The 18,735-nt window shown below is 40.0% G+C and overlaps 1 protein-coding gene across 1 annotated transcript in view; it reads right to left on the minus strand.

Moving 5' to 3' along the window:
* Positions 1–18,735, minus strand: part of pxdn (peroxidasin) — an 88,498-nt gene that overhangs the window by 13,019 nt on the left and 56,744 nt on the right. Inside the window, exons 10-16 of the mRNA XM_082143403.1 lie at positions 17,936–18,208; positions 14,143–14,259; positions 12,820–12,978; positions 9,616–9,728; positions 9,329–9,485; positions 6,769–6,877; positions 4,070–4,227 (exon numbers count right to left, since the gene is read on the minus strand). Of these exons, the coding sequence (XP_081999529.1) occupies positions 4,070–4,227; positions 6,769–6,877; positions 9,329–9,485; positions 9,616–9,728; positions 12,820–12,978; positions 14,143–14,259; positions 17,936–18,208 (1,086 nt within the window). The remainder of the gene's footprint in view (positions 1–4,069; positions 4,228–6,768; positions 6,878–9,328; positions 9,486–9,615; positions 9,729–12,819; positions 12,979–14,142; positions 14,260–17,935; positions 18,209–18,735) is intronic.

Genomic DNA, 18,735 nt, shown 5'->3' on the forward strand with positions numbered 1-18,735 from the left:
CTCCCTAGACACTTCCTCCAGCTCTTCCGGGGGGACACCGAGGCGTTCCCAGGCCAGCCGGGAGACATAGTCCCTGCAGCGTGTCCTAGGTCTTCCCCGGGGTCTCCTCCCGGTGGGACATGCCCGGAACACCTTCCCGGGAAGGCGTCCAGGAGGCATCCGGAAAAGATGCCCGAGCCACCTCAGCTGGCCCCTCTCGATGTGGAGGAGCAGCGGCTCTACTCTGAGCTCCTCCCGAGTGGCTGAGCTTCTCACCCTATCTCTAAGGGATCGCCCAGCCACCCTGCGGAGAAAGCTCATTTCGGCCGCCTGTATCCGGGATCTTGTCCTTTCGGTCATAACCCACAGCTCATGACCATAGGTGAGAGTAGGAACGTAGATTGACCGGTAAATCGAGAGCTTCGCCTTACGGCTCAGCTCCTTCTTCACCACGACAGACCGGTACAGCGACCGCATTACTGCAGAAGCTGCACCGATCCGTCTGTCAATCTCCCGTTCCATCCTTCCCTCACTCGTGAACAAGACCCCAAGATACTTGAACTCCTCCACTTGAGGCAGGAACTCTCCACCAACCTGAAGCGGGCAAACCACCCTTTTCCGACTGAGAACCATGGCCTCGGATTTGGAGGTACTGATTCTCATCCCAGCCGCTTCACACTCGGCTGCAAACCGTCCCAGTGCATGTTGAAGGTCCTGGTCTGATGGGGCCAACACGACAACATCATCCGCAAAGAGCAGAGATGAAATTGTGTGGTCCCCAAACCTGACCCCCTCCGGCCCCTGGCTGCGCCTAGAAATTCTGTCCATAAAAGTTATGAACAGAACCGGCGACAAAGGGCAGCCCTGCCGGAGTCCAACATGCACCGGGAACAAGTCTGACTTACTGCCGGCAATGCGAACCAAGCTCCTGCTCCGGTCGTACAGGGACCGGGTAGCCCTTAGCAAAGGGCCCCGAACCCCATACTCCCAGAGCACCCTCCACAAGATGCCACGAGGGACACAGTCGAATGCCTTCTCCAAATCCACAAAGCACATGTGGATTGGTTGGGCAAACTCCCATGAACCCTCCAGCACCCTGTAGAGGGTATAGAGCTGGTCCAGTGTTCCACGACCAGGACGAAAACCACACTGTTCCTCCTGAATCCGAGGTTCTACTATCGGCCGGATTCTCCTCTCCAGTACCCTGGAATAGACTTTCCCGGGGAGGCTGAGAAGTGTGATCCCCCTATAGTTGGAGCACACCCTCCGGTCCCCCTTCTTAAAAAGAGGGACCACCACCCCGGTCTGCCAGTCCAAAGGTACTGTCCCCGACCGCCACGCGATGCTGCAGAGGCGTGTCAACCAAGACAGCCCCACAACATCCAGAGACTTGAGGTACTCAGGGCGGATCTCATCCACCCCCGGTGCCCTGCCACCGAGGAGTTTCTTGACTACCTCGGTGACTTCAGCTTGGGTGATGGACGAGTCCGCCTCCGAGTCCTCAGCCTCTGCTTCCTCAATGGAAGACGTGACGGCGGGATTGAGGAGATCCTCGAAGTATTCCTTCCACCGTCCGGTGATATCCCCAGTCGAGGTCAACAGCTGCCCACCTCTACTGTAAACAGCGTTGGTAGGGCACTGCTTCCCCCTCCTGAGGCGCCGGACGGTTTGCCAGAATCTCTTCGAGGCCGACCGATAGTCCTTCTCCATGGCCTCACCGAACTCCTCCCAGGCCCGAGTTTTTGCCTCCCCAACCACCCGGGTTGCAGTCCGCTTGGCCCGTCGGTACCCGTCAGCTGCCTCAGGAGTCCCACAAGCCAACCAGGACCGATAGGACCCCTTCTTCAGCTTGACGGCATCCTTTACTTCCGGTGTCCACCACCGGGTTCGGGGATTGCCGCCTCGACAGGCACCGGAGACCTTACGGCCACAGCTCCGAGTGGCCGCGTTGGCAATGGAGGTGGAGAACATGGTCCACTCTGACTCAATATCTCCAGACTCCCTCGGGATCTGGTCGAAGCTCTGTCGGAGGTGGGAGTTGAAGATCTCTCTGACAGGGGATTCGTCCAAACGTTCCCAGCAGACCCTCACAGTACGTTTGGGTCTGCCGAGTCTGTCCAGCTTCCTCCCCCGCCATCGGATCCAACTCACCACCAGGTGGTGATCAGTTGACAGCTCCGCCCCTCTCTTCACCCGAGTGTCCAAGACATACGGCCGGAGGTCAGATGAAACAACCACAAAGTCGATCATTGACTTCCGGCCTAGGGTGTCCTGGTGCCATGTGCACTGATGGACACCCTTATGCTTGAACATGGTGTTTGTTATGGACAAGCTGTAACTAGCACAGAAGTCCAATAACAGAACACCACTCGGGTTCAGATCAGGGGGGCCGTTCCTCCCAATCACGCCCCTCCAGGTGTCACTGTCGCTGCCCACGTGGGCGTTGAAGTCCCCCAGTAGAACGACGGAGTCCCCAGTCGGAGCACTTTCCAGCACCCCTCCCAGAGACTCCAAGAAGGCCGGGTACTCTGCACTGCCGTTTGGCCCGTAGGCACAAACGACAGTGAGAGACCTATCCCCGACCCGAAGGCGCAGGGAAGCGACCCTCTCGTTCACCGGGGTGAACTCCAACACATGGCGGCTGAGCTGGGGGGCTATAAGCAAACCCACACCAGCCCGCCGCCTCTCACCATGGGCAACTCCAGAGTGGTGAAGAGTCCATCCTCTCTCGAGGAGTGTGGTTCCAGAGCCCAAGCTGTGCGTAGAGGTGATCCCAACTATCTCTAGTCGGAATCTCTGAACCTCACGCACAATCTCAGGCTCCTTCCCCGCCAGAGAGGTGACGTTCCATGTCCCATGTTCCATAGATTATTTTAATCTAATTTAATATATTAATAACTAACTAATATATTTTTATTTTAGTCTAATTTATTTACTGTAATCTTTTTATTTAAGTCAAGTTCTTAGAAACTCTACTCTTTAATATACATTTAATGACTCTAAAAACCACACATGGTGTAAGCATTAAGTGATAACATATCTTCCTTAAATAATGATCACATTTTAGCGTCAACATCTTAATCCTTATTTTTTAAGAAATTTTAACACATGATAAAAGTCTGCACTCATTTCTGCAATTTTTATTTTGTTTTCTATTAATTATATTAAGGAATTATATTTATATATTATTGTACTTACAACCATTTTAGATAAACCTGCCCCTAAACGGTACATAAACATATAACTGTCTGTTGCTGTCTAAGTGGATGATTATTGGCAAGATTAAGCTGCAAATTGGACGAGACGCTATGATGATAGTTAAGTTTTTCTACGGTAGACTACCCTTGTGAAAAAGAAGTGTGCCTAATTGAATTGAATGTGCACATGTAGTGTACTTCAAATCATAATTATTAGTTATATAATAAAGTAATAATTAAAGTATATACTTAAAAAAAAAAATACTTGCAGATCATTTATTAATGAAGCTAATAAGACACAAATGTGAAGAGAGTACACTTTCATGACTGTTTCTTAACACACGTCTTTTTTTCTTTTTTAAGTGAACTAATTGCATTTAACCTGAATTTAAACTATAAAACATTTTCATTTAATTTTAAATAACATGTAATTAAGAGTCTGAAAACATTATTTTCAGTTCACACTTGATCTGTTCTTTTAAAGTATATTACTTCCATAATAAGTACTCTTTTTTTTTTAAGTATGCTAAAGTGCACTTCTTTTACCCAAGGGTAGTCAGCGATAGGTGCAAGTAATAGTGCCTGGATAGAGTTGTGTTGACCCCTTCATGGTATTTGCGTCAGTGAATGTGTCCGGAGGGTTAATGCTCAGATTGGGGCAAGGCTTGTCCAAACATGTGGGGCCATTTTGCCATAGTGTGGCAATGAAAGCTGTGCTGTTGTCATAACCAGAAAAAACAGTGAGTCGTGTCTTCTGCAGCACGAAGCGCCACAGTGTCTGCTGACCGTTTAGTAAAGCAGACATTTCTTTTGCCATATATTAGTCGGATATTTTAATTAAAAAAAACAAGAAATATACAAAATTTGAAGAGCGGGATGGTGGTGTGAGATACCTGTTCCATTCGTGTCCACCATGAGGCCCTGGTTGACATGCCTCTGGATAAGAAGTAGGGTCTGCTCAAAAATCTCTCCAGCTCTGGCCTGCTCCACTGTGTAGGGGTCCCGAGGGTAACGAAACAGAGCCAAGAGCTCGGCAGGGGTACGAGGAGATCTGATGATGGTGGAGAACACATTAACTTCCACATTCACAAAAGCCATTCAGACTCACTCTGGAAGAGAATACAAAATCGCAAACTATAGACATGTATTATGTCTGACGGACAGATTAGTAGGTAAATCAATCTCATAATTTCTTATTAATCAATCGATTCAAAATCATTCTCTGATTTTTTTTAAACAGTTTTCAAACTGTAGGCAAGACATTTTTATAGATACCATCATACTTCCCCAGCTGATTGATTACATAAAGAATTGCAAACATTTTTGCATTACAAGTTTTCTGAAATTGTTTAAATATTATGTTAAATATTGTTATGTTTAAATATGCAAATTAAACATTATCTAATTAAATATGTACTAATTTGCTTACATTTCCAGATCAGAAATCAGAATTTCTGAATAAAATTCTTCCTCCATTTTGTTGCCTTAGTTAAGTAGTAGGTTTTTACAGAGGGGATTTTGGAAATCTCTTTTCTCTTACCACTTCATAAATCAGAAAATACTGTTTTTAGGAATAAAATGTTGTATAAAATCATATAAATGTTATATAAACAAACCCCTCAATAAAGACCTTCAGAATATATACTATTTTTGAGAAAACAGCCATAAAGATATGTATTTATTCTAACTGAAATATACAGAGGCAAATAGATATAGTGCAATAAAATACACACTTAAGTGTATTTGGGATGTTTTATTTCCACTAGTCTGAAACATTACGTTATGAAAAGCCAAAAAATGACCATGAAAAAACAATGTTTCTGCATATGTGACCTTGGACCACAAAACCAGTCACATGGGTCAAGTTTTTGAAATTGAGATGTATGCATCATCTAAAAGCTGAATAAATAAGCTTTCCACTGATATATGGTTTGTTATGATAGGACACTATTTGGCCGAGATACAACTATTTGAAAATCTGGAATCTGAGGATGCAAAAAAAATCGAAACATTGAAAAAAAATCTCCTTTAAAGTTGTCCATTTATGTTGGCGATTGTGCTGCATTCACTCACAAAAATAAATGTTTTATATATTTACGGTAGGAAATTTACAAAATATCTTCATGGAACATGATCTTTACTTAATATCCTCATGATTTTTGGCATAAAAGAAAAATCAATAATTTTGAGCCATACAATGTATTGTTGGCTATTGTCACAAATATACCCGTGCGACATGTGACTGGTTTTGTGATCCAGGGTCACATACTGTATAGTGTCTTGCTTAAATTCACAAAATGATAAATAAAAAGCACAAACTTATTTAGTTTGAGGTCGAATGTTCTGCAGGAACACACATTATGTTAGAATGGTGACAGACTATTACAACAAATTTGTAAATTCTGTCCTAGTGAAAAGCACATATGAAAACCATTGACCAGCATAATCAATCTGCCAAAGCACTTGACATGGCCACATATGCACATGACCTCCTTTCAAGCGTTTAATACAAAGTGCTTCCATACTTTGGACACTGAAGCTCATTCTAAACACTGCTTTCAAATGCATTTTCCCCAAAGTGCAGTCATTGATTCTGCCTACCTTTAAGTAGTTTTCGCAGCCCAAATAGTAAAATAAATAAATAAAATTATGCTCAGTAAATTTCCATAACACATTAAACTAAAGTTAATTGAGCAAAACATATGACTGCAACCATGTTCTAATAAGTGGCATCTTAATGTTACACAGCTGACTACCAAAAAAACAAAAAACAAAAAAAACCCCTAACAACCTTGTTTATATATGCCACAATAACAATTAAACCGTCAACTCTAATTCAGTGTTTATTGGGGTTATTTGAGAGAACCAGATCAAACAAAGAATAAGCGCTTTGCCAACGTCAACAGTAATAATTTGCTCCAAAGCTGTTGGGGATGATTCAAACAAAGGCTAAAGAACATCAAAGTCTGCAGCATTAATATAATTGTTATCCTTCGGAGAGTTGGCTTCACTTCACATATTATCTCCTGTGAACTAAGAATACGCCAGGTTACAACAATATATCTGAGGTAATTTGTGCCAAACACATGGGCAGATTTTTTCAAGGTTTTCACCCATGACCAGTTGTCTTGGACAGAATATGCTTTAATGTCTTGGCAAGCAGTGTCAAAATGTCAACTAATATTAGCATTTAAAATGTAAAGGTCATTCAAGGTTAGTAAGGAAAAATCTTTGACATTCTCTCTTTACTAGAATAACATTATCTCTCAAGACTTCATACAAAAAGCATTAGTCTTTAAAGCAATCCTCTCCTGCTATGAAACAAAAACACTCTGAATGAGCCCAGCCCGCAACTCTAACGTGATCTGGCAATGTTCTCGACAGACAAAATACCTCGCCCCCCCTTCCCCCACCAACAAGCTTGAAGCGCAGGGTCCCCTTCCAGTGAGAAATTAGGAATCATTCCGCAGTGACCAGCCTTTGTCCAAGGCATAAATGGTCCCAGAAAATTCCTGATGGGTTACGGCATTGTGACTCACAGCAGTAGGAATTGTTTTCTTGGCATGTTTTGCCCGCAGCACCGAGTGCTCACCCGTCAAAGAGCTGCCTCCTGGTTGAGTCTATTGCGCTGTTTATGCTCCGAATGGCCTCTTCAAGGGATGTCGAGACAAACGGATCACCCTCCCTGCTCACCTGTGGGACTAGAATCACACAAACATCACTGTAAATAAAAGCTTGGAGTTTAGTGAAAATTATAATCTGCACATGGGGTAGGAAAACTGAACAGAAACTCCATAATTATGGCATATGGTAACTGACAGTGACATAGAGCTTCTAAAGATGCTTTATGAAGCTTTATTGGCTGTCAATAGAATAAAAACGTAACTGAATTAATGGCATGATATGCCAATTAATTAATTAATCAACTCAAATGAATCACATATCAAATATCTGCTGAGAAAAGGCCCCAAATGAAGAAAGTCTAATACATAATATAATATGTCAGATGAGTAAATAAACATTACAACAAGTGGTTTTAGAAGTCAATATCTTATTGATTTACAGTCCACAGCAATCCATTCAATCGAATTTGTCAATCTGGTAAACTATACAGGATACGTTCTTGTATTGTGTCTGCAGTATCTGTCAGGTTAAAAGTTGTTCAGTCATGACAACTCTCAGAATACTTTTAGCATGTTAATTTATATGACCAAGTTATAATTTTGGGATTGCCAGTATGGTGAGGTCTTGGCGTACTTGATCTGCTGAGCAAGAATCGAAGAACGAACAGGTGTGACAAAATCTAGTTGAACAAAACTTTGAACCTAATCAAACCAAAACGAAGTTCATTTGGAGTTTGAAACAGCTTTCGCGAAAAGTTCGCTCTGGCTTTTAAACAGCTTCAAACTAGCACTGGTCCGTGGCGATTATATTAGCTGGATGTGGCTCAGAGGCTCCACCTTCTTCAACATGGAAATCTTCTCCAATTAATTTCTTCTGTTCAGTCCGTCAACGTCAGACGCGAGTAAAAACATGAACACACAGGAGAGCTGCTGTACACATGAAAATACTTTAGAAAACGAAGTTGTAATTCTAATTGAAAGCATCTGACTATTTATTCATGTTTAATACTCTAAAGCTGCTTGTTTTAAAGCGATATAAATAAATATGACGTGACTTGACAGAATTGCAGAGCTCGTGGAAACAAATCCATTGCTATGATCAGATGCTTAACTGTTGTTTTCTCACTGCTGTCATTTTTGTTTGTTTACTGTGTTATCGAGAGGAAGGTGCGCGGCACATAATTATACATTCACTAAATACTAAACGCCACTCGCAGTAGTGTGGACAGCATCGGGATGTTTGCCATCAGAACAGTACGCCACTGCTCAGGTGTTTTGATCTTCCTTTTAACTCCAAGTGAAGAAGAAAAAATAACTTCACTGTGAAGTGAAACAGATCTAGGCAGGTGGAGCTGGGGAGGTGGAGGACCACAGGCATACTCTGATAGCACGCTGTAGGACTAGCTTACAACAACACTGAACCAGACTTTTCAAATGTTGAGAAAGTAATCTCATTGGCCGCAAATATAGCAAAGTCTGTGCTGTGTAGTATACCATTTGAACAATAGCAAAATACAGGTGTGTCAGCAGAGTCCATGGCAACTAGACGAGCTCAGAGACAGACCCCTATGAAGATCTCGTGGACTAGACAGCCATCGGCACAGATCCTCAGCGGAGACCACGAGAACCAGACAAGTCCTCCACACAGACTCTATGACCAACTTCAACTCACCCCCTCCCACCAAATTATGCCGTAATGTATCCCGATCTTCAAGCAGAAGCAACTGGACGAAATATCTGAATGATTTCAATCCCCAATCTGAATTTTAATGCAGCCTGGAATTATACCACACAATGTTTGCTCGTCTGGCCAGAGGAGAACGGGTCTCACGACTGAGCCTGTTTTCTCCCAAGATTTTTTTCCCCCTCCATTCTGTCACCGATGGAGTCTGGGTTCCTTGCCAGTGTCGCCTTTTGGCTTGCATAGTTCGGGACATTTAATATTCTGCAATATTATTGACTTGACTGCAATGACACTATTGGGTGAGAACTGAACTGAGCTGGATGATGACATCAGTGCTTACTCCAGACACAGCTGTTTCACGAATGGTCGGATTCAGAATGACGCGCGCTTTCGTGCTTATTCTCACATCTTCAGCTCCGCTAAATTGCTTCATGAAAATGTCTGAAACATCTGTACATTTGACAAATATTGCATCTAATCTAATCTACATCTAAAATACACAAAATACTCCATTTGAACTCCGCCCCGTCTGCATTTGGCAAATCTTGCCGATTGGTTAAGACAAGCCGGAGCCGAAGTTGAACATACCTTACATGTCAAGGATCTATCAGCTTGCGGCAGTCTAGATTTTCATTACTGAACTGCTCATTTCAATTTTGAAAAATGAGTCAAGACCCCCTGAACTCATTTTGTTAAGTTCCATCCAGGTATTTTTGAATGCAAAAAACATTATACCTACTGGCAGTCGACCAAAAATGTGTGCTTCAATGGTCAATCACTAAATAACTACGTTTGATCACCCACCTCCAAATCCTAAATATGTGGTTATGGCCTTTAGTTCTTACCTTGGACTGTTAGCACCATGCTAGATGATGAATATCCAATTGAGTTGCGGGCTACACACTCGTATCGGCCCCCATCGGCAAGCCCCACGTCACGCACTTCCAGATAGCCATCTGGATTTATATTAAACTTCCCACTCTCTGTAATCTGGACTCCATCCTGTAGATCAGGACCAAATATTGTTTAAATGAGTCTGGTTACAAAGTCAGAATAGTCCCATTGGGACAAAAGTGGCAGAAATGGTTGGATGACCAGTTGTTAGAGGAATGTGGCAGCCAATGGATCTAACCTTGCTCCATGTGATGATAGGTGTGGGCTCACCCTGAGCGCTGCACGGAATCTGGACATCTGATCCAGACTCCACAGTCAAATCCCTTGGAGCACTTGTAAAAACAGGCGTTACTGATGACGTAAAAACACATGTTAATGATTACAGCGTGCAGCCAGAAACACAGCTGCATCTATCATGACACATGCACATGATGTACTACATGAAAAGATCATGCACAGGTCATACATGGTCCTGAGTTCTTGGCGATTGCAAAGGTTCTGTAATTATAAAGTCAATGAAAGGGCAAGAGGCATATGTGAGTCTTCAAGGTCAATGTGGATTGGTTTGTTTAAAGAGCTTTATCTAAACATTTTAACCCCCAAAGCTATGAGTTGGGTCATGTGATCCTCAGAGGAGACTTTAACAAAGTCATGACGGGCTAAAATGGTGCATAATCACCCCCTTTACAGCTGTTTTATAGTAATCTAGAAGTACAGTATTTCCCACTAACTGCAAATAACAATTAAGTCAGTGCTGACTCTCTCTGCCTAAAAGAACTATCATTGTGTCATCATTTACACACCCTCATGTTGTTTTCTTTCATTCGTGACACACAAAATAAGACTTAAAGCAGAATGTCTGAGCAGGTCTTTTCCAAACAACTAAAAGTGGTCAGTGTTTTGTACTAAGCTCGAAATACTACATTCCAAAGTCCTGTGATTAGTGATGAAGTTTCTGCAAACCGAAAATATTCAAGTGAAAGCGAAGCTTTGTTACTTGTAATATGAAACGAAGTCTCAGCTTTTAAATTCTGTCAATTTCGTCATTAAATTTAAACCATAAATACCATTTCGATGATCTTTAATGTGTGGTTGGGACAGATCACTGTAGCACGTGAACCGATCATCTCTTTCTCTTTACTACTCTATATGGCAAGAAATGACATCAGAAGGTGTGTTGAAAGAAGCAGTACACCTGAACTTACTGAAATGTATAATGTCTCAAGTAATTGCTAAATTAGTATTTCAACCGCGGTAAGACGTCAATAAAACAGCTTGTAAACAAGCTTTACGAAGCTTGTAATGTATTACGTACAGTAACTTTACATTTACCCCAGGAAAACCCAATAGTTTGCAAGAAAAAACTTGAGAATTTTGCTAAATATATTACATATACAGTACATATTACATTACTTAACCTGTCTTTAGTATTTAATGTACTGTATGTTTGAATAAATCTGTCATGAAAACAAGTTATTACAGCCACCATTATGTTTATATTTCAACAAATATATCATTAAAAAGTTGACAAAAAATGTCCTTATGTGCAACTACCTGAATTTTGATTATTAAGTTAACTTTATTAATTAACTGATTATTAAATAAACCTTATTTTTGGTTTCAGGTTTCTGCCAAATTAAAACTTTCATTTTGGCTTTGATCTTTTGGTAAAAAGTAAATTTCAGAGTATCACTACCTGTGATATAATGTGTCAATACAGATGCAAATTTTAAGCTGTTATTTCACTGAACATATACCCCTCCAAAAGAGCTCTTAAAACTTGTTCACACTTGTTTTCATTTAGAAATGGCACTTTTTGACATGCTTTACAAAGTTTGGCATCTTTGGTTCTCCTCACATGACCAATTGTGATACTCAAATGATATTTGAGAGCAGTGAGGATGGTCAAGACTTGGAGTGTAGCGTATGAGTTTAATGGACTACTTTTATGAAAGTTTTTTTTTTTTTTTTTTTTTTTTAGCTTAACAGTATGAATCAGAATCCATTTTCATTGAATGGAAGAAAGCAGCTTAGACATTCTGCCCAATATACAGGTTTGCGATGGCATATGTAAATGAAATAAATTCATGGGTGACCGATTCCTTTCGTGAGCTTCTAAACATTAATTTATTCTGTACTCAGTCTTTCTGCAGCTGTTCTAACTAAAAGTTTTTCTCACAACTCTCTCTCTTTCTCTCTCCCCATTTCTTCAGATACTTCCCGTAAGCCTTTTCTAAATAAAAGCGCCCATGAGCCAAACCTGTGCCTTGCTTTTTAAGTAAATACAGGCGGTTGTTATGCAGTGTGTTAACAACCATTACTACATGGAAAACATCTTGCCATGTGGGAATTTCAAAGCTGCATGCTTTCCTGGCTATTCCACAAGTCTGTAATAAAGCTTAAGAGGTGGTTTTAAGGCACTTACATGAAGGGACCTGGTCTTATGTCTGTCATTGAGACTTTACGGGGTATTGTTGTTCTAATTGAAGGCTTTGCTTGTGGGTAAATGACAAATTAGTTTATGGAGCCAACCCTCTTTCCCTCCTGTTAATACCATGTCTAGTCTTGTTCCAAAGGATGGTTGAATCAGGAATTAACAGTGTTAGTTTGTGCTGTACCAAAGTAGATAAATCTGTGGGCAGCACTTTTAGTCATGCACTAAGAAACATGGAGTAATGCGAAAATATATGAGAAGGCTGTGCTCCAAAAACATCAAGATGATGCACAACGTGAAGGAGTTATCTTGTTTACTGTTGAAGATATGTTATAATATTGATTTGACTCTTGATTCATTTGCAGGGTTACTATCGCTAACTAAAACACAATTTAAACAAAGCAAAACTAAAACATTTTCATTACTTGAAATGGAAAAAAAGGTCACTGAAATAAAATATTTAAAAAACATTCAGCTAGTCGCTAAAGCAACATTGCTCATTTTCATTTAGTTTAAGTACTAAAACAACTAAATATAGTAAAATTATAAATTAGACAAAAACACAACAAAATCACTAAAACTAACTAAAATTAAAAAGAAAACAAAATATAAAAATAAAATCTAAATTCAAAATATGAAAAAAAACTATAATGGTATATCAATGATGCTAAAATAACACTGGTATTTTGTTTTTAACTCATGCGTTTAATAATGTGAAGTCCTTGCACTCATGCCGGAGCTGTTTTGAATAATCTAATCTTCTGATTTCATGAAAAAAATAAAAATAAAAATCCAATTCTTCATTTGGAAAGTATTTAATTCACTGGATTATTCGATTGGGCATTATCATTTGGGCATTATCACAGTGCAGTTTTGACTGTTGACTATTTTGAAATATATACTGATTGCTCATGCCATGATATATTTTGGACATGCTACCGACCTCTAATTCAACTTGATTTAATAATCAATGTCAGGATGTAATTTGTGTTGAGATCAGGGTCTCACCGGCTTGTAGGATGTTGAGATGAACAGCTGCTCTGGCAGTGCCAACAGGACTGACGGCCTGGCATTCATACTGGGCCTGGTCATGAAGGGCCACGCGGCTGATACGCAAGCTGCCCGTTGAGAGAACAACGTGTCGTCTGTCATTAGGCAGGGGGCTGCCTATGGTAAGAGAACAGAGTTTTAGTGGTTTATTTCCTGGCTGAAAACAAACTTTGTAAATAGTAGATGCATTGATAGACAGTTCAATAATATTTAAATGTGTCCTTGTAACCTTTAAAAGGAACGTTCCGATCAAATTAAACTCTGTTATCTGTGTATCTGTGGCATGCTGTTGATTCTGACTCATCTCTCAGTTTGTGAAAACAAACCAAAATCATGTTTACAGCACGTACAACAGTGTGGGCTGAGCGTTAGAATGCTGTTCATCCAATCATAATTTCACTATCAGACCATTGTGAAAAAGAAGAGCGCTTAATTGTATTGAATGTGCACCTGTACTGAACTTCAAATCTAAAAAGCATATTTAAATAAAAACTGTAATTGCATATAGTAATATATTATTAAAGGAATATTTCACCAAAAAAATATCCCAAAAAGCGCATCCATCCATCATAAAAGTAATCCATACGCTCCAGGGGGTTTATAAATGCCTTCTGAAGCGAAGCCATGGGTTTATGTAAGAAAAATATCTACATTTAAAACTTCATAAACTATAATCACTGGTTCTGTGGCAACGGCCATACGCGCGTTCATGAGAAAGTTGAGCTCCGGCGGAAGCGTGACCTCTGACCCGATGTAGTACGTATGATGTAGCGTAAGCTCAGGTAAGAATTTAAAAACTCGGAAGCGCAGAGGATAGAGCAAAACAAAACGCCGGTCACAAATTAGAAGTCTAAAACGAGAAGTTTAAAACTCATTCATGCTTTTGTGTTTACAAGGCTAGATTATTGCAACTCACTATATGTCGGCATAAATAAATCATTGCTTAATCGCTTACAACTGGTCCAAAATGCTGCTTGCGAGGCTTTTGACAGGTACTAAATTGCATCTTCATCACAAATGTGTAAGTACAAATATATTTAAATGATACTATATCATTATATATTAAAGTATATTTTAGTTTAACAAAATTTAAAAATATATATATTATTATTTAATATATTATTATTATGAATATTATAAGACATTGCCTGTTGAACAGAAAATATCAGTTGGTCAGTTATTTACAAGATAAAAATTCTGACCATTCTGACTTAGACTTAGACTATTGAAAAAACTCCACTCTAAAAAGCCAAACATCAAGGAGGCGTTAAATGATCTCACCACCGCGTGTCCAAGCTATGACAGGCTGAGGGTAGCCACTGGCCTCGCAGGGAAAGTCGACTGTATGACCCTCCAGCACAGACTGGTCCTGAGGGGTCACTGTGAACTGAGGGCGAGCTGAGGAGGGAAAGAAATGAGTATGAGCAAACTTAACCATTATGTCATTTTTTTTATGTTTTGATCAGAATACATGATGTAGACTAATTTGATTATTACCAGATAAAAATATAGACATTACTAAAGAACTCGATGTTGCAACAGAAACTATTGACTCTCTCTTTTCCAGCACTTTAGACACAGTTGCTCCTTTGCACTTAAAGAAAATTAAGGAACATAGTCCAACTCCGTGGTACGATGAACACACTCTGGCCCTCAAGAGAGCAGCCAGAAAAATGGAGCGCAGCTGGAAGAAAACAAAACTAGAGGTGTTTTGCATTTCATGGAAAGAAAGCATTATTGCATACAGAAAGGTCTTAAAAACTGCTTGATTTTTCAACTCTCTTAGAATAAAACAAACACAATCCAAGGTATTTATTTGATACAGTGGCTAAATTAACAAGAAATAATGACAATGACTTTATGAACTTCTTTACTTGCAAGATTTATAATATTAGAGAGATAATTATAACTATGCAAATCTCTACTACAGTATTGCATCAGACAGTGCATCGTAGTGTCGCTGAGGAAAAATTCCATTCATTCGTTGCTATAGGAGAGGAAGAATTGTCTAAACTTTTTAAATCGTCTACAGTAAATCAACAACATGTATGTTAGACCCTATACCGACTAAGCGACTGAAAGAGATGCTTCCAGAGGTCATAGATCCTTTTCTTAATATAATTCATTCATCTTTGTCATTAGGTTACATAACAATAACTGGCTATTATTAAACCTCTTATTAAAAAAACACAACTTGATGCTAGAGAATTAGTCAATTACAGGCCGATCTCAAATCTACCCTTTCTGTCAAAAATACTAGAAAAGGCGGTATCTTCACAACTATATTCCTTTTTAGAAAGAAATGGAATCTGCGAGGATTTCTAGTATCATAGTTCTGAGACAGCTCTCATTAGTTACAAATGATCATCCGATCGTGGTCGTATCTCTCTATTAGTGTTACTGGATCTTAGTGCTGCATTTGATACTATTGACCACAACATTCTTTTAAATAGACTTGAAAATTAGCATTAGTGGAATTGTATTTGGCATGGTTTAAATCATACTTATCTGACCGTTATCAGTTTGTAGCAGTAAATGAAGAGATGTCATATCGATCACAAGTTCAGTATGATGTACCACAAGGCTCAGTGCTAGGACCTTTGCTGTTCACTCTGTACATGCTACCCTTAGGAGATATCATTAGGAAGCATGGCATTAGTTTTCACTGTTATGCTGATGATACTCAGCTCTACATTTCTTTGCGCCCCGCCGAAACTTACCAATTCACAAAATTAACGGAATGCATAGGTGATATAAAAAACTGGATGACTAGTAATTTCCTACTACTTAATAAAAAAATAAAAAAACAGAGATTCTAATTATTGGACCAAAAACATCTGCACATAATTACCTAGAATACTGTCTAACAGTCTGTCAAGTCTTCATGGTCAGTTAGGAACCTGGGTGTACTCTTGATGCCAATCTTTCATTTGATGGCCACATTTCTAGCATCTGTAAAACCGCATTCTTCCTTCTTAAAAATATATCTAAACTACAACATACAGTGAAGAAAATAATTATTTGATCCCTTGCTAATTTTGTAAGTTACACTTAAAGTTTGTAAGTTACACTTACAAAGAAATGAAGGGTCAATCATTTTTATGGTATGTTTATTTTAACGGATAAATACAGAATATCAACCAAAAAATCCAGAAAAAAACACATTATATATAGGTTTGCATATTTATTTGCATAATAATAATAATAATAATATAATAATAATAATTTTATTTAAAATTTAATAATTTTATTTTAAAATTACAATACTAATATGTAGCAATTTCTTGATTTTTAAAAGTCAAGCTTGTCTTTTGTTGATTAACACTTCATATTACAAGTATGTGAAGATGGCTGGCGCATGTTAAGTTCCCAAATGCCCGTTAAGGCGACTCAAACTCAGAGTAGATGAAGATGGAGTTAATGTGGAGCAGCATTTACTGTGAACGAGACTGTAATTTACTGTGAATTACAGTAAATTCACATTTACTGTGAATCATGCTCTGAGACGCTGATTTGGGTTACCAGAATCCTGGCAAAAATAAATAAAAATTAATGTTTTACACTGTACAATAATAAACTGTTCTTTCATTTACCACACTTTCCGTCACTGTGACATTTTCCCTGAAACTGAAATTAAATGCAATGCTGCATATTGCTAGCCTGGAAATCCAGACCCAAATCTGAAAGATTAAGGATGGTTTAAGGAAACCAAGAAAGCATTTCTTGCACACAATCTCACTGCATGCAATTGGATAACACTACAACCAATCACAACAATAAGCCCCATACGCTTAGGTACATGCGGAGCTAACTGGTAGATTAGACTCTTGCCGTATCCGGTCGGCAAAACAGCAAAAACGGCCTTCTTGCAAAGGAAGGATTCGAGCGCCGTCTTCTGTTCCTCTTTTATCTAAAGCCTGGTTCACACGGGACGATTTTAAAATTGTCGGCCGATTTTCCAAACCTGAGAGACCCCACACACGGGGATAAAAAATCACGGGTCTAACAGTTTTGGTCGTACAGTGTGTGGTGCGCAGCCACACGGCAAAATCAACACATCACACACGAACCGATTTGACTCCCGAGCATTCCCAGATCAGACGGGAAATCGCGCAAAATACCTCGAGATCAAACGTGACTTCAGAGTAAACAATCATGGCGGACGAAGAGGATGCAGTGGCAATAGTTTGTAGTTTGTTTTTAACCGAAAAAAAAACGTTATCAAAAGAAAAGGCGATGATCTCTGACGTCCACCGGACTTTCTGGTGCGCCATATCGCCGGCTGTTTTGATTATATTTCCCGGTGTTTCCTCGCCGCGTCGTCACCTCGCTTTCTGATTGGCTACACTCCACAGTCCACAGGCTGCGTGCTCGGGGGACACCACACATGAGAAGAAATCGGGCCAAATAAATCCAACATGTTGGATATCCCCGATTTGAGATCGGAGCGGTCCCGACGTCCTTCCGAGCAGACGAGAGCAGCCTTAACACACCACACACGGCAGGAATATCTGATCAGATTATTTTACGATAATCGGAGCATCCTTAAGATTGTCGGAAGGGGTGAATCGGGGCTAAAATCGGCCTAATTATCCTGCCGTGTGAACCAGGCTTAAAAAGCCAAGTCTAACTCGTTCATTGTATCGACCAAAGCCGTTTCTAACAACTGGTGTTCATCCATAGCCATCTTGCAATGTTTACTAATGACTCGACGCCACAGCGCTGTCGTCATCTCGCCTCTGGCCCGCCTATATCAGATAACCCGATGTGATTGGTGCAGCTCGGATACAAGGGCATATTTAATGAGCATCATTACTCAATGCCAGAGTAACTCGCTGAGCAAATTCAACTCGCGAGAACTCTGGATTTCCAGGGTAGCATATTGCATCTCACACTGAATTTGAAGGAGGCACAGAGCCACCTTAACTTCACAGTGAATGACACCTTTAGACAACCGTTAATTGAATTTTAGAAAAGGTAATGAATACATGCGTAAATGAAATGGCAAAGGATTATGAGCAACAGAATCTTGATCAAAATAAAATATTCACAAATAAAAATTCCCATCTCTTACCCTGTACTATAATATATGCAGTGGCATGGATGGTGTCCACGTTGTTGCTCGCGAAGCAAGTGTACTGTCCCCCATCAGCCTGATTGACATTCTGGATGTAGAGACCTGCTGAAGGAGTGATGTTGATGCGGGGATCGACTGGGAGGGCCGTGTGGTCTCCTTTGGTCCAGGTCACGCGGGGCTGCGGCTGACCCGTCGCACTGCACTCCAGGGTCACGCTCTCCCCGACCAGAACCTCTGTGTTCTGCGGCTGGATCACAAAACTGGGTCGAGCTGGAGAGACAAAGGCAAGGACCAAAAATGGATTGCTGTGTGCAAAAAGTCTGCCATTCTTTACCAGATTCACATGCATGCTATTCCCTACTATTATCTACGGAAATGTACAAAATAGAGTTTAATTCAGTGTTACTTTGTAATTATTTGTGAAATTCACTAGCAATTTCTTAGGGGAAAACTGTTTTATATTAAATCCTACATCATTTTTAATTCAATATGTTACTTGTTTCTCTGTAATTATTTCTGAAATTTACAAGCAATTTCTGAGAGACAATTTCAAAGTAAAAATTCAATGCATTTCTTTGTTGTTTCTTTGTAATTATTTTGTGAAATGTTATAGCAATTTATAAAAAGCAATTTATGAAAACTGTTTCAAAGTAAATTTAAATTGAATGTGTTACTTGTTTCTTTGAAACAATTTTCAATCAGAAATTTCACAAATAATTACAAAGTAAATCCTACACCATATTTTGTCAGCGTATATGGGATGATACATTTTACAGGATTAATCCGATACTATGGAT

This window comes from Leuciscus leuciscus (genome assembly GCF_965113295.1).
Source record: "Leuciscus leuciscus genome assembly, chromosome: 17".
Classification (NCBI taxonomy): domain Eukaryota; kingdom Metazoa; phylum Chordata; class Actinopteri; order Cypriniformes; family Leuciscidae; genus Leuciscus; species Leuciscus leuciscus.